The sequence below is a fragment of the Halyomorpha halys genome, unplaced genomic scaffold, assembly GCF_000696795.3.
Source record: "Halyomorpha halys isolate HHAL.00 unplaced genomic scaffold, Hhal_1.1 Scaffold177.1, whole genome shotgun sequence".
NCBI lineage: Eukaryota > Metazoa > Arthropoda > Insecta > Hemiptera > Pentatomidae > Halyomorpha > Halyomorpha halys.
The window spans coordinates 1,210,086-1,226,261 of record NW_027114700.1 but is presented as its reverse complement, the minus strand read 5'-3'; the positions used below and the strand labels follow the sequence as shown (position 1 = coordinate 1,226,261).

At 28.0% G+C, this 16,176-nt stretch overlaps 1 protein-coding gene across 1 annotated transcript in view; it reads right to left on the bottom strand.

The window, feature by feature from the left end:
- LOC106679119 (delta-like protein B) overlaps positions 1-16,176 on the bottom strand; it is a 49,399-nt gene that overhangs the window by 19,666 nt on the left and 13,557 nt on the right. Inside the window, exons 2-6 of the mRNA XM_014418079.3 lie at positions 6,555-6,732; positions 5,028-5,147; positions 4,776-4,836; positions 3,038-3,168; positions 380-440 (exon numbers count right to left, since the gene is read on the bottom strand). Coding sequence (XP_014273565.1) covers positions 380-440; positions 3,038-3,168; positions 4,776-4,836; positions 5,028-5,147; positions 6,555-6,732 — 551 coding nt within the window. The remainder of the gene's footprint in view (positions 1-379; positions 441-3,037; positions 3,169-4,775; positions 4,837-5,027; positions 5,148-6,554; positions 6,733-16,176) is intronic.

Below are 16,176 nucleotides of genomic sequence, written 5' to 3'. Positions count from 1 at the left end.
GATAAGAACAGATTCTTACATTTGTCACTATTTTTATTATATCAGGTGTGAACAGGAAATATTATTTTAAAATAATTTAAACTATATTCGAATCATTTATATGCATAGGCATTTTATGGTAAATCTACAAAAACCTAAATAAATTATAAATATTTATTTATATTGGAAAATTAAATTACTCGTTAATCACTATTTATTTCAAATTACTTGTGTATAAAAATTTTAAAACTGTTTAAAAGATGTAGCCACTTTTTATGAGAGATACTTAATTTATTTTAATATTTTAATCAACAAAAATTCTTCTAAATACTCAACTTAATTATCTCACTAATTTCTAAATAATTGTCTAAAATCAATAAAATAATTTGATTATTTTTACCTGCATTCTCCAGGCTTCCTGCAGTAGCCCCTCTCTCTATGGCAGTTGGCGGCACACACAGCTGCAATCAGAAACTGACGTCAGATCTGATACCCCCACCAAGTTTACAAGGTTTTTAGTTACTAATACTTTTCCAATTAAATAATTACGGACACAGTAAATCGTTCTTTGTTTTTGTTTTTGTTCTTTGTCTTTGTTTTTGTTTATAAGTTATATTAATCTAAAAATGAATTTTATTATTGTTGGTATAAAATGAAAAGTTCTAATTATCCTTTTAAACTTATTAACTTAAGAAGACAACAATGAAATTATACTTTTTAAGAATCATAAATATTTAATATAACACACAACACAATTATATTTATTGAAAAAGTAAACATTATTTGAAATTATATAAATGAAATTTAAGGCGTAAACTGTCCCTAATCGTAAAAATCTCTAAAACAATGAAAAAAAAATAAAGCATTCTCAGTTAGAAATAAAATAAATATGTTTATCCTAAAAACGACAAATTTATTTTTTTGTCTTTTTTTTCATAAATCAAAGTCATATTGCTGATTTTTTAATATTTTTTTTTTAAATATTAAAGTTCAAGCGATAATTTTTAATTAAATGCAGATATTTGGTTCAAGTACATATGTACATATACTTATATATTTGACAGTTGTAACAGTAGCATTGTGTGTATATATATATTTAATATGGTTCGTTAATACACAAGTATCTGTCTTAATATTGTTTAAAACAATAAAAGTACTTACAAAAATTATTCAAAGGGCTGAAAGTCCATGAAGGTTATGAACATGAGTTATTTATCAAGATCAGGGAATTTACAATATTATTTGCAAAACATAAAATTCGGTGAAGAAATTTATTTATTTTTTCCGTTGCCTTTCTAATAAGAACGCGGAAGTTCTTAAGAGGAAAGAGGTTCGCCCTTGGTTAAACCTTGGAGTCATAATTTTATTTTTACTATTATAATGAATTTAAATTCATTTTTGGTTTTATGAAAGCTTGAAAGAAACATAATATATTTGTTTGCGTTACTGCCATCTTGGCTTAGTACTTCTTAAGAGATGACTTTGAAAATGACTTTCCCTGATCCCGCTTTCTTTGGTTCAGTAACATTTTTTCAATAAATTGAAGTAACATACAATAATTATATAAAAATTTAAAATTAAATATAAAGAATGTACAGTAATTTAAACTATATGGATTCGTCATCAAACATTAAAGTGATCAGAGTAAAAAATGTGTTATCTCTTCTAAAACTACATAATATAAATTTACATATTATAAATATATACTATTATATAAATAATATTAGATTTTCTTGTTTATTTAAAATAACTTCCAAAAAATCATCTTGTCAACACTATCGTCAGGCTAGACCTGTGCAATTCGCTACATCGCAGCGGATTATATGACTTCAATGAGAGAACATACAATTATTTCTTTATTCCATGAATAAACAAAAGAGAAAACGGGCTCTTTATGAAATTCTCTTTCTCCATCGAATCTTTTGCAAAATCCAACCGTTTTCAGGTCCAACACAGCCTATATATTTGGAGAATACTGGAGATGAATGTACAAACTTGAATACTACCGCAGAACCTTGGAAGAGGCATTCACCGCCGAAACCAATGATTACGAAAATAAAGAAGATGCGACTGAAGAAGATGAATAACCACGCATGTAATGACTGTCATCATTTTGAAAATGATTGTTTCCTGAGCTATTTTTTTTTTTTTTTGTTTCCGTTTCGTTTCGACGAATTAACTTTTCGTTTTTATCAAATACGAATATGTTTAATGCCTTTTGTAAAAAGTCTTTTTAGTGTGAAAAATAAAGAATTTTATTTACGAATGAAAATATTGTAAGACAAAACTCTGTAAAGCCCTAATTTAATTTTCCAACTTTAACAAATCAAATTATGTTTAATCTACAAGACTCGGTTAAATAAATGTATATTTATTTTTCGACGTTTCGTCCCACTTTTTAAAGCTTCATCTAGACTAAAAAGATACTAATATAAAAAGTTTTTAACTATTTTTGTTCTTTTTTGACGGCAATCCTGAACATCTTCTTCATCATTTAAAAGTAATAATTGTTGCCTGCTAACAAAATATCGATATTCACATACCTATAATATTTCCTATTCTTTATACTTACCATATAAAGTAAGACTAGTTTATGACTCAATTTATATACCAAAGATCTGCCTATATAATTTTTTTTTTAAATTTTGTCAACATTTTTAGTTTTAATTTTTTCTTAATCCAACGAGATTAATTTTTTTTTATTACCAAACTAAACTCTTTAAAGAACTTTGAACTACTACAGCGAAGTATTATAAAAATACAGTATAGTTGAAATATATTATCCAGTATTTAGGTCCAAAATATTTTTGGAAATATTGCTTGATTCATATAATGATCCATTATGCATTCCACAATTTCAATATAAATGTTAGTTGAATGACAGTAAAACAACTTGGTTAATTAATAAACATGATTAAGCAGGGTTTTTGTCTTATTGAAGAAATATTTTCAAGAATGGACGGTTATAAGAAAAAAATGTCAATGAATTACATGAATGAAATCACTCATAACTCTTGAAAATATTTTTTAAGGAAGTACGATAATATTAAAAACTTACGTGTTTGGCACAATATCCCGGTCCAGCCTTCCTGACACTTGCACTCAAGCGGCTTGGTGCAGTAGCCGTGTTGACAGCCAGGCAGAACTTGGCATTCTTTACAAGTCTCTCCCGCCCAACCAAGTCGGCACCTGCGCAATAGACCAATCCTTGTTATATTCTCAGAAACTTCATTTATATATATCTTTATTCCATTGTGTATGTGTATATACTCGTGTAGTTTATGATATTGTATGAGACGTATTCACTTTCAACGTTTTTCTTTAACAATTTTTCTTAGTAAATTTCCACCCTTTTCTCATATGCTACGCCACTGGTGAGATCATTTCTCAGGCATCAAAAATGTGGTGTTACAAACAATATTTATAAATGTAAACTTATTTTTGTCCGGAACAAAGAAAAAAGAAAGAAAATAATCTTTTAATAATGCTCTTTTGTTTTTCTTCATAACTTATCATTATTATTTTTTCTTCTCGATATTACAACTGGTTGGATTATTTTACAAGTTACAAGGTAATCTATCAGCTTGTAACTTGTAAAATAATCCACTAATTGCGTTCACTTTTTTTAAGGGTTCCATTTTCTTCAAATGCGAAAATTAGAAACACTTAAACCTCCTATTAATTAATCATAAATAATTGGAGATTTAAGGGTTTTTAATTTTACCCGAATTTATTATATAGAATAAAATAAAATAGACTTTTAAACCATTCATTAAAACAAATTGGCTAACAATAGCAGTACCATTTCAAATTTGAAACGTGGGGCGTTTAGATTTTGTGATTAACATCAGATAAATAACTAAAACAAAGATAATGTGTACTAATAATCAACCAAATTATAAATTATTTGCTAATTATTCTTATGTTGAAATTTTCAAATTATATGCCTCTGAACTCAGACCATATTTATTTAATCATTGTCATTTAAAATCTTATTAAAGCTGTTCTTATTTATTCAAGTATACTAGAATACTCTTCAAGACAATACAGTATACAAGAGTATACATTCATTAATAATTCAACATTGTGCGAAATTCAAACAATGTAAACAACTCAGGCGTTCCCAGTTCCTTTACATAAATTACTCTTAAAGAAAAACAATAGAATTATTAATTATTAAAAGGACAAATATCGCATAATACCAATTTTTTTCTATGTTAACAATATTTTCTAAATGAAAATATTGTTAAATTAAACCCTTTCTCTATAATGATCTAAGTGGAGTCACCTTACAAAGACTCATGCAATGATACATAAAAATATTGAAAAATTCTATGGGCAATTGTTTCCTGATAATTTAACATTTAACAATCAACCAATATTATAATTATTTTGAAAGGAAAAAAATAAAAGAAGCTAAAAATGACGATTTCTGTGCTAAATACCGTTTTCCTTCTACCGTCCTATAATTCATGACCGTTACGAAGGCCATCAATTATAGAAGGACTTTTTTGAATTTCATATAATAACTAAATAACTTTTTGCATGTTAAACCAAAATAATAGATGCCCTCTTGACACAATATTATTCATATTAATTACTCTAATGTAAAAAAAAAAAAAAAGATCCAAATAAAGGCTCTGCTTTTTATTTATTTCCCTAATTTAAATTAGTTTTTGTACTTATACCATCTATCGTTATGTAGACTTTAAAAACAATATAATTTATTAATTTCGAATTCGATCGTAATAACGACTTTGTAATATAGGTAAGTCATGACGAAATTTCAAACTAACCTGCATTCACCTGGATATTCACAGTAGCCCCTTGTCGAATGACAGTCTAGCCTGCAGATTGCTGTGAAATAAAAATTGTAAAAAAGCACTATTATAAAATAAAAAATAAATTGTTTTGAAAAAATCTCATAAAGGGAAATTAGTGAATAAACAATATTTTTTTCTCTCGATCTTTATGTTTTTAAGAGATAAATTGCATCTGACAGATACGAAAAAAATATTATTTGTCGTAAATTAAAAATATATACTCACGTTCAGAACAGAATATACCATCCCAGCCTTCGTGACAGATACACTCAAAGCTGTTGTTACAGTAACCGTGCTGACACCCAGGTAGTGCGATGCACTTGTTGCAAAGATCACCATAGAAACCTAAAATATATCAATATTTATTATATATTATATATTACTTATCATTTAAAGAATGTAATATGTCGAAGCATAATAATAAGAAGTCCCACCATATAAAAATTTAATATCAGCATATGAATATAATATATTTAATATCAGCATTAAATGTGACTAGAGACTATATTATTTTATCATTATGTTATTTATTTTCCATACAGCTAGTTTGATTATGTTCATTTTGTGTATTCTTCTGTTTTTATATATTTTAAGTTTTTTTTTTCTATTCTTCTTTTATTCATTTATTTAATTTATTTTATTTTATTTTAGTATGTATGAGATCATTCATCACTATTACCTATTGCCCACAACTGTGTGGCAGATTGTAATATCTGTCAATAAATAAAAAGTATTAGTAGATAGAAAAAATATCAGCATAATAATTAATTATAATAATTTAATTTCAGTTTTTTTTTCTAACCACGCATCCAAATTCTCAGGAAATGAGTGAATTATTAATAATGATAAAATAAATATTTCTTCCTCATAATTAAGTTCAAGTTCTGTAACATGCAAAAGATGAACTTATTCTGTGTACTTTGTTTAAGTACATTTCTATCAAAATACACAATGATCAATGATCAATTAGTCTCCCCTATTGATTATTAATATAATTGTTTTAATAATAATGATCATGTTAAAGTTGTATAATAGTTTTGTGCTTTAATTTAAACTTTAAATAGATCATTTAACTAAGAAAATTATTTAAAAAAATAAAAATTGTAGTGAACTATAATTATACCAACAACTACAATGAGTTAACGAGGAAGCAGATAACGCGATATGATTTATTAAAAATATATAGCATCAATCATCTCCAATTAAATAAATTACGTGAGTTATGTTTAATTGTAATTCAGAAGGATAAATTATTAATATTTTCTATATACATTACTTTAATCTACTATGGAAGGTATTTTTGAGGGGGAAATAACTTTAAAAATTTGAGAGGGCTAAATTCTGAATGAAATTCACTCCCACTTTTATTTTTATGTCAATTATTTTTGGAGAAAATATAATAAAAACAATTAAAGGCATCTAGAATATCTGAATAAACAATATCTGTGTATTTAATCAAATTTATAGCTGAAAATACCTGATATTTTTTTTTTATTAGTAAACTAATAAAGGTGATTTTTATAAAAAAAATTAATAAAACTCCATAGGAAATATGGTCCCCTATACATTCATGTACAACAAATAAACTTCCAAGTAATTATTAAGAATAAAATTCTTAATTCATGTTATAAGAATAAAATATAACACTAACATACAAGATGTTTCATTTAAGTCTAATCAATTACATCTTTTTACCTTAACTGGATCCAATTAGTGCATTTTAATTTTCTTATTGTAACTATTTCTACTCACCTAGCTTGCATTTGCACTCCCCAGGTCTCTTGCAATAGCCTTGAAGGGGATCGCAACCCTTCCTGCAGATTGGCACGTCACAGAGGTCTCCGGTCCAGCCTGCAAGGCACTTCACTTCTCCGTTATCGTCGCAGCGGTAGTGGCTCTGTTGATTCTGGCTGGCAGGTACTTCGCAAGCCTTGGCAAGGAAATGCACACTTGAAGTTTGAACGTCAAATAATATTTTGGCTTAATCAATGAACAAATACAATACAAGTATCATATTGTATTTTATTTTAAAAAGCACAATCTGCAGTTTTTGAGAAGAAGAGGTCCTGAGAAGGTATTATTCAAAAGAAATATAGCTCATATGATGATACACTAAAAAATAATCCAGCCATCGTAAATCTATGCGGTAGGTAACTATATACCAAATTATGTCCAACCTCCAGTAATAAAAACAAATTTTTCATCGGCTCTTAAGAAATATTTTATCGTTTCCACTTTCCTGAGAAATCACCTCATCAAATCTCTGAACTAATAGAGCAAACAAAATCGTGAAGAATTAAAAAAAAGTTATAACACCTACCAATATCAAGACTAGCAAGGTACAACGTTGTAAACAGATAGGACTATCTAGACCAGAAGGGACGAAAGATGAAGCTGTTCGATGTGACGACTCATGGTTTGTTCATTTCATCATGATTTAAGACCATTTGTTAAATTTAAATTTTAAAAAATGGATTCGAGACACAGGATAAAGAATGAATCCAAGAACTTAGAATCAGAACTTGAGTTATATTAATATTTCTTTCATTCATCCTGGAAATCGAAAATTTTCAATTCAGCATGAGCCATTCTCCATTTGTCCTTGAGGCTGGACACGAGGAGCCAATACATCCTCTTTGAGCTAATTCACTGGAACACGGACTGCATGCAGTGTTTCTTTTTTATTTAATATCATGTTTTTGCAATAACATATTATACACGTCCAACAACAAAGTATACTATTAATAAAATTGAAAGAAATCAATGTAAATGTGGAAGTTTGTTGGTTATGAATATATACTAAAACGAAATCATAAAATGTAAATTTTTTTTTAAACGATTAATTAAGTAAAAAGTTTATTTCTAACTACATAAATACGAAATATAAATAATTTAATAGACATAATAGTTCCATCGTCAGATATGATTTTGCAATATAATTAAATTAAATATCACCCATGAACTCGCTCACCAATATTTTATTCCGTCCTTTTCGTGTAAATTTATATATATTTATGAAAATATGTTTCTATAATTTTAAAACATTTTTAAACGTGGTAAAACAGTATTATTTTTTTAATGAGCTCTATAATTTTTCCATGCCTCCATAATTGGGCAAAGTATCGGTGAGGAACTACAAAGTATCAGCCGCTTTGTGAAACAAAATAACAGATGATAAGGATAATTCCGGAGTGAACTGTGACTGTGTCAAAAAAAAAAATCATAAAAGAAATTCATTTATTTATATATATTTTTTTTTTTTTAGGATTTCATAAAATAGTTCAAAATTCTAAATATTATCTTCCTAATACATTAGGAGCATAAATGGTCATGGTGTAGACAGATGATATCTCTAATGACCGCCATTTTGAAATATCATTCGAACGCCAATAATGTTTTTATTATACTATTTAAAAAACTACCTTGTATATCTTTAATCTTCAATATATCTAATCAACTCTAATCATTTTTTCCTTTCGAATACATTTCAATAATTAGTAATACCAAAACATTCAGTTAAATATTTTTGGATTTCACGAGGAAAGAAAACAATCGATTTAATTATCCATTAAGTAGAAGGAATAATAAAAAGGAAAGTACTGCTGATGGTTTCCGAAAGCATAACACCATTAGTAATTAGAAGATGATGCGCATATTAATAAATAAGAGTTAGAAAAACTTTCTATTTGAATATGGCGATGGCTGTCCTCAACGAATATAGAACTATAAAGGAGAGCAGCCTCACGAGAAAGCCAACTGTGACACATTTGAGACCGCTATTTCCAAAACTTCTTTTTTTATCTCTTATCTTTATAGCGGGTCGGATTCTCTTTCCAACTTCTTCAGTCATGGTCACCCTATCGGCCCAGCTCGGTAGTTGGCCTACAAACCATTTTGTATATGGACATAGTGAATTAAATATAACTGGCTACATCCATTCCTATCACAAGTGTAATTATCAAAAACATTCAATTTCTCAGACCTTGAATAATAATATATTACATAAATCTGACTCAGGCGAATTAATTATAAGTTACTCAAACTGTGAAATTGTGGTCAGATAAAAAAAAAAAAAAATACTACTGCATCATTATTAAGAGTTTTAGGTTGGCTCAAGAACTTGGTAAGAGATGACTTTTTCTTGGTCACCAGTCAGAAAAAGGTGATTTGTTCAACATCCACGCCCAATCCTCAAGTATTTTTGTTTAACAACCCAGTGGAGAATCAAAAACCCGCCTTATGGAGACTGTATTTTTTTTGTTAATTCACAACTATTGCGATGACTACAGCCCGACTACAGCAATCCACTCGAAATATGTGAACGTAAGTGGTAAGTAAAAGATGAGTGATGCGCGTACAGCACTAACTAGAGTTTTAATTTTATTTTCGGATAATTTACGAAGATACTCGATGAGGATTGAAACCAGTTTTCCAATATGTGTAATGTTTTTATTTATTAAAATTTGATAATTTTTTTTTGTTTTTCAAAATAAATTTTTTCCTGAAAAACTTTAAGAGTTTTATTGTTTTCCTAGTATTAAGTTCATTAATAATGCAACAAACAAAAATTAAAGGAACGCGGTAAAAAAAAAAAAAAAAATCGATTCGCCAGAAGGAGTGAATCGTTCTGAATCAGATCAGTGAAAAAAATTGAAATCAATTCGAATCGAAAAATTGAACATCACTATTTAATCCTCCATTAAGAGGGTATCTCTATCTATGATTTAATTTACGGCATATATTTCATAAGCCACTTCATATATAATCATATAAATTTCATACCCACTAAACTACTCTATTTCTAGTATAATGGTCCGATCACATAAACCAAAATTAAGGTTACTAAGAATTGCGCATGAGGGACCATTGGGAGTCCAAGAGTTTAACTAAAAATTTAATTAACAATAAAAAATATTAATACCTGCATAAGTATTAAGTTTTAGTTTGTGAACGGTATTTCACTATTATATTCCAAGCTTATATGTCAACAAAATTTTATGAACGCCTTGGTGATACTTTAATTGATAATTGATCCTCTAAGATGAGGTATTTCATACTAATGTGAGCCAGCAAAATAAAAAAAAATAAAAATTCAATCAATGAATAAGATTAGAGAAAATTGACAACAATAACAGGTAAATAATTAACACGTGTTAGATAAAATAGAAAAATTGGTCAAAAATTATTCCATTGAGTTCCACGTTCATCCTTAACTCAGTAACTCATTTCAATCAGATTGATTCTAAAATATTTTTTCGTATTAGGATTTTATAATAAACTCATCTCAATCATTTTCAATAATAACCCCAATAATATAATCTAACATTGAAACGTAATACAATTTCACAAGAGCCATTTCCGTTTTTCGGAGCCGAATTATTTTTTAAATATGTTTATTTATTATTTATTTTTGTTCATTTAATAAGAAGAACTAGCGATTGTTTACTAATTCCACAAAATCAATATCTAACAAATATCATTTGAAATACTACTATAGTGAAAATAATATAGATCAAACCAAAAGACGTTACCTTCACACATTTGAGCAATAATTTTAAACCACCTGTGGTCAAATTGAGCAACAGAGGAACCCTTTACAAAGCATCGCTTACTTCATATCTAGTTGCGATAATATATCTTTGAAAAAAAATATATACAGACCCAATAAATGTCCTTGAGAAGAATTTATTGAACTATTTCAAGAAAACGCCATCGGAGATCGATTTTATACAAAAAAATTTTAGACTTTACACTTATTTTTCATTCTGTGTTCAATATCTCAAGAACTCCCAAACTTGAAGTAGAGTAAATTAGCAAAATTCCAAGCCCTAATAGAGTTCTTTATGTCAAATATTTTTGGAGAAACATTTTTTCCAATACCACAATTTATTCCTAATAACGAGAAATCAACATACAAGGATTTATTTTGAAAAATATCATGAAAACTACTATAATTGTAAAGATAATCATTGTGAAGAAACTACTTTATGGTACTTTTAAATAGCTTTAATTTGAATGCTAACAGACATCTGTACGGCCAATAGTTCTATGATATTTTCTGAAATAAATTCAAAAATATATTATTCACCAAAAAATGTGATTTTGATTGGTGTGTACGCGAATGAAAACAAAAAATATTTAAAAAATCTTTCAATGGATAAAAGTTTTACTTTTTGGTGTATGAAACTCAATAAAAAATAATTATTAATGTAATAAAATCTCTTTATTGTAAATGGTTTTCTTTATATGTTGGTATAAACTTAAATGGACTGGAGCATCAAAGTTGAGTAAAAATTAGTTTTCTTTTAAAATTTAAGATGATATATACCTCGTTTATTATATTGTATATGTACACTTGTTATATAACTGAAATTTTACAATTCTATCTTTCATATTTTAATAATTTACAAATTTAAGTAAGCCCAAATGCTTTAGCAATTATCGGCTATAACCCTAAAAATATATGGCGCCCACTATGAAGAATTCATTGACAGAAGTTAATTTACAAATATTACTGGGTATAGAAAAAAATTAAACTATTTTAAATAGACTACACCCTATCTGACGGAAGGTTGATATCAGTATGTATCCATTGTTTGGTGAATGAGCTATGTTGTTTAAAGGCATACACCGGGAGGGGGGGGTTCCGAAAACACCGTTAGTTGCACACAATAGACTCCTGCTAGGTTTAATACATCACTAATGAAGTTGTATATTTAAATAGGTACTTATTTGAGTCAGAAACAATTGCCAAAAAATTATTACTTCTTTTATATATATTAGGATACATAGCTAATAATTAGTGATGGTTTAAGTAAACAATTTTTTGGCCAAATTATTAATCATGATGCAATATTAGAGCTATATGTATATGTTTTAAGAGGATAAAACATTATGTGTTGCGGCCAACACATGGTCCACAAATCGATAGTTGGAACATGTGATTTTTATTAAGTCAAAAAACAAAACAACTACTCTCTATTGTTTTTTATATTGAAAATAGACAGACAACTTCTTAACGTCTCACTGCACACACACATCGTGTCCTTTATCTACGCACTCGTAGTTGCCAGCATTCTGGCCATCTTAGGCGGGTGGACTTCTTCAACTCATCCTCCAAGAAGACAAGGCGGGCGGACGTACTTCTTCTCACTATAATGGCACTATATTATAATTTAAGGGTTATCTCTTTTACATTCAACAGTAACATTCAAGCGTTATTCAGGTACAAAGAATTACCCATCAAAATGAGAATCCAATTTAAAGTTTAAGGAAAAAAAAATTAGTTAGACATTCAGGTAAAGTTCCATTTTTTGGTACTACTCATTCGAAATACATCTGAATGAGTCTTTGAGGTCCTGATGGATGATTTGATTTGTGACAAAGTAAGGAGCATTAAGGATTTTACGAAGGATTTTGGACTGTAAGGATTGGATTCGAGAGGAATTAGATGGCTTAGTGGAGCCCCATAGCTCAATTCCGTATGTCCAGATAGGCCTTATAATAGTCATGTAGATCAGTCTTTTGTAATGGATTGGAAGTTTGAACCGTTTGTCTAGTAAATTTTGTAATAGTCGGAATCGACGAGCAGTTTCCTGTAATTTAAAGTTAAAAAAATAAGTTAATCTGACTAACATTATCAGACCTGAGCTGAATTTTAAATTTTAGCAGAATTTAAATAAAAACATTTAAAATATTAATAGAGAGTGTTTGAGACTGAAATGGATAAAAATTATTTTATTCAAACAATCAAACCAGTATCGAATAAGTGATAAAATTATACATAACTTACATTCATATTTTTTTTAGCCTGCTACCCTAGGCCTATAGGTTCGGCCTTTGTATTTTGAATAACCCGAAAACTATACATCTGCTGGAATTTTAAGTGACTCATTTGAATGTTACAGAAATCCTCCACAATACAAAACTAAAATTATCTAAATCGGGACAGCATTAGCAAAGATTTATTCTTTTGTAAATATTCTTCCATGAAAACAGGTTATCTTCATCTTAACATAAAAAGAACAGATGCTACTCACTTACTGAATATTGACCACTCATTTATTTAAAATGACAATTACAGTGAAGGTGGAATTATTAGTGGTGGTTCTTCTTATGCGGTATATATCCAATAAGAAAATATATATATCCAACAAAATCTTACTCTAAATGAGTTAAAAAAAAGATCTTTTTAACAAAAAAAAATTGTTCAATTGATATTATTTTCTGTCTTCCTTATTAATTATTAATCAGCATAACTTACTTATTACGCTTTCTTTTTTCTTTTTTTATCTCTTTACGTACATATACACATTCCATCAAGCATTTACTGGTTTTTATTTAATTTTTTTATTTTTAGTTATGATGTAATAACGCGATTGTGTGGCAAGTAAGATAGAAGAAAAAGACAAATACAGAAAAAGTGTGAACATTTACAGAGCAGTACATCTCTTTTAATAAATATATGAATCTTATATATGTTACACAAACGCAGTCTTCTTTCTTTATTTAGAAAATTTACAGTCTAGATTATTGGTATCATACTACCCCATAATTTCTTTCTTAGACTATGAACTAATGGAAATAGATAAATAAAAGCAACATTTCAATTATTTATGAAAGATTTCCTCTATTCAAATCCCACTTTATAATTCTAAGACAATAAAATTGTAAACAAGTGCTATACAACACTTCTAATGCGCGTGAGTCTTACGCATATTATTGTTTACTTCTATTTTATTTGTGGTCAAAAAATATATAAAAAAGAGCCAAAATGTGAAGAATTACCACATTTTCAATTCTAAATATTTTAAAAAGAAGTTTTGTAAAGAACATAAGTATTTTAAGGATATTCGTATACTAACAAAGCAAATATGTGCTCTCTGATTGTTTTACTAGATATGAACACAATAATATACCTTTCATTTGTGAATAAACCCATTTACTTATTTCCAAAATTATTATTCCGTGACTGACCAACATAGCGTAGGAATTATTCAGACGAGCCAACTAACCATAAATATAAAATAAATCTTTTTTTCCAGTTTATTTAATACAAAAAAGAATGAATGAGAATTTTGGTGGATTAATATTTTTTTTGTAATATATGTTAAAGATCGAATAACATATACATGTTGTTGTATACAAGTTTATATTTGGTTTATTCTATTTTTTTATACTTGTTCACGCTCATTTATTAAATAATAATTCATTAATAAACTACCTCTTAAGCTATCTTTCTTAATTAAAGGCATACTTTAAAGACATTTACTATAACTTCAAGGTTTTCCTTAATGACTTTATTTCTTTCCATATAAATATGATAAAAGTGTTGTTTGAAGGCATGAAGTAAAAAAACAAAACAAACACTGATGTAATAAAAGTATGATAAGAATAAGTACATTATAATATTTTCAATAAATGTTTTGAGTTTAAAAACTTCCAAAAATTGAATAAATTTTATTCTATATTTTCTTTTTTGTTTTACAACGTTTCGGGACTACTGTCCCATATTCATGTACCTTAATAAACCTCATTTTTGTCAAACTTTTAATTTTACTAAGAAAATCATGCCATATAATGTATATATGACACGATTTCCTTAGTGATATTAAAAGTTTGACAAAAATTAAGTTTATTAAGGTACATGAATATGGGACAATGGTCCCGAAACGTTGTATAACAAAAAAGATAATATATAATAAAATATATTCAATTTTTGGAAGTGTTTAACCTCAAAAAATGTATTGAAATTTATTTACCAGACTTCCTAATAAGAAAACCCAGAATAATTATATTTATTTTTCAACTGAATTTAATCAGTTAAACTGTCAGGACATAATACAAACAACTTTTTTTTTCATCTTTTTCCACCTCGTGAATCCGTAGTACAACTACATAGTGTTACGTAAAATAACAGACATAGAGTAAGTATAACCTTGAACCAGAAAGTACTCGACCACGAACGGATAGAAAGTGGAGAAATTCCTTACCTAATGGCACCTTTGTTCTTAATGGGAGGAAAAACCTTCTTCAAAAGTCTCTTATTACACAGAGGAACAAAAGATTTCTAATTTAAAAAAAACAACACAATACTCTTTATTTTCACTGTTTACTTATATTATTTTTGATTTTTTTAATGATTTTAAATCTATTTTGATGTTTATGAAATCGTATCTCACTAAATTACGAGTGGGAGTGCCTTTTCCAAATGCCATGCCTGTTCTCAGAACGTTTTTATTAATAAATAACACAAAACTAAGTAATACAAAAGTATTTATTTTATATTTCATTAAAACAATTGAAAACGGACTACATCAAACAATAACTGGACAAACACAATTAAATTAATACCTATACAAACCATAATGACACGTATTTTCTTAGGTTATTAACTCTTTACAATACGAAAAATACTTATATTTTTCCCGAAAACATTAAACTTTATATTGAAAGTTAGATTTACTGGAGTAGGGTCGGGTATATCTTGTGTCCGTTTTACAAGCCCCAGAATACGCATTAGATTTTCGGGATGTATAAATGTACAAATATATATATCCCTCTGAATTTGAGCACTTCCAGCGTTCCCCTTTAGATCAAATGAGTTGAAATTCTATATGCGGGATTGCTTGCTTATTAATACACAACCGTAAAATTTAAGTCGAATAGCAGTCAACATTTCGTCTTTTCCAAAAGTAATTTTTAAGATTCCTTTAGTTTCTGACTGCTCTGGAACTCTTCCAGTAAATTAGAGTGAAAATGTTTATATGAATTGAGTTGGTGAAGTCCTTTTGGAAGTCTCAACTTCATTTTTCCTATCCACGCAATTTAGTAATTTCAAATATTAATGAAATAATTTAGTCACTCTCTGTCCGTTAAAAAAAAAAAAGAAATGAGGGGTATACGATTTTAATGTCAGAGCTCTGTTACTCATAAATTTTTCTTTTGATTCTCCCAAATACAGACTAGATTTGACTATAAAACCTCAATCCATCTTCAATAAACGTTCTGTATGGTTTAGTTAATCCAAGTTGGTTAAGTAAACCTTCTTTAATGGTTACGTAATTTTTCTAACCAGTACGGACACCTACTCTCGAAAATACCTCCTATGTATGATATATTAATCTACACAATAAAAAATTAATGTGCGCAGTTTCTTAAGTAGTCATTGATTATTGATCCTGATGATTGTTATCTAACGGTCCATTGTAAGTCTTGAAGGGCGAATAATTTCCGAGATATACAGCAATGTCATATCTTTTTTGTGCGTCTTAAACGTCTTCTAGCTTTAGTCCCTGAAATCTCTGCGCAAATTATTGTTCAAAGATTTAATTGGAAAAACTAAACATATCTTTGTAGAATAAGTTTTATATAT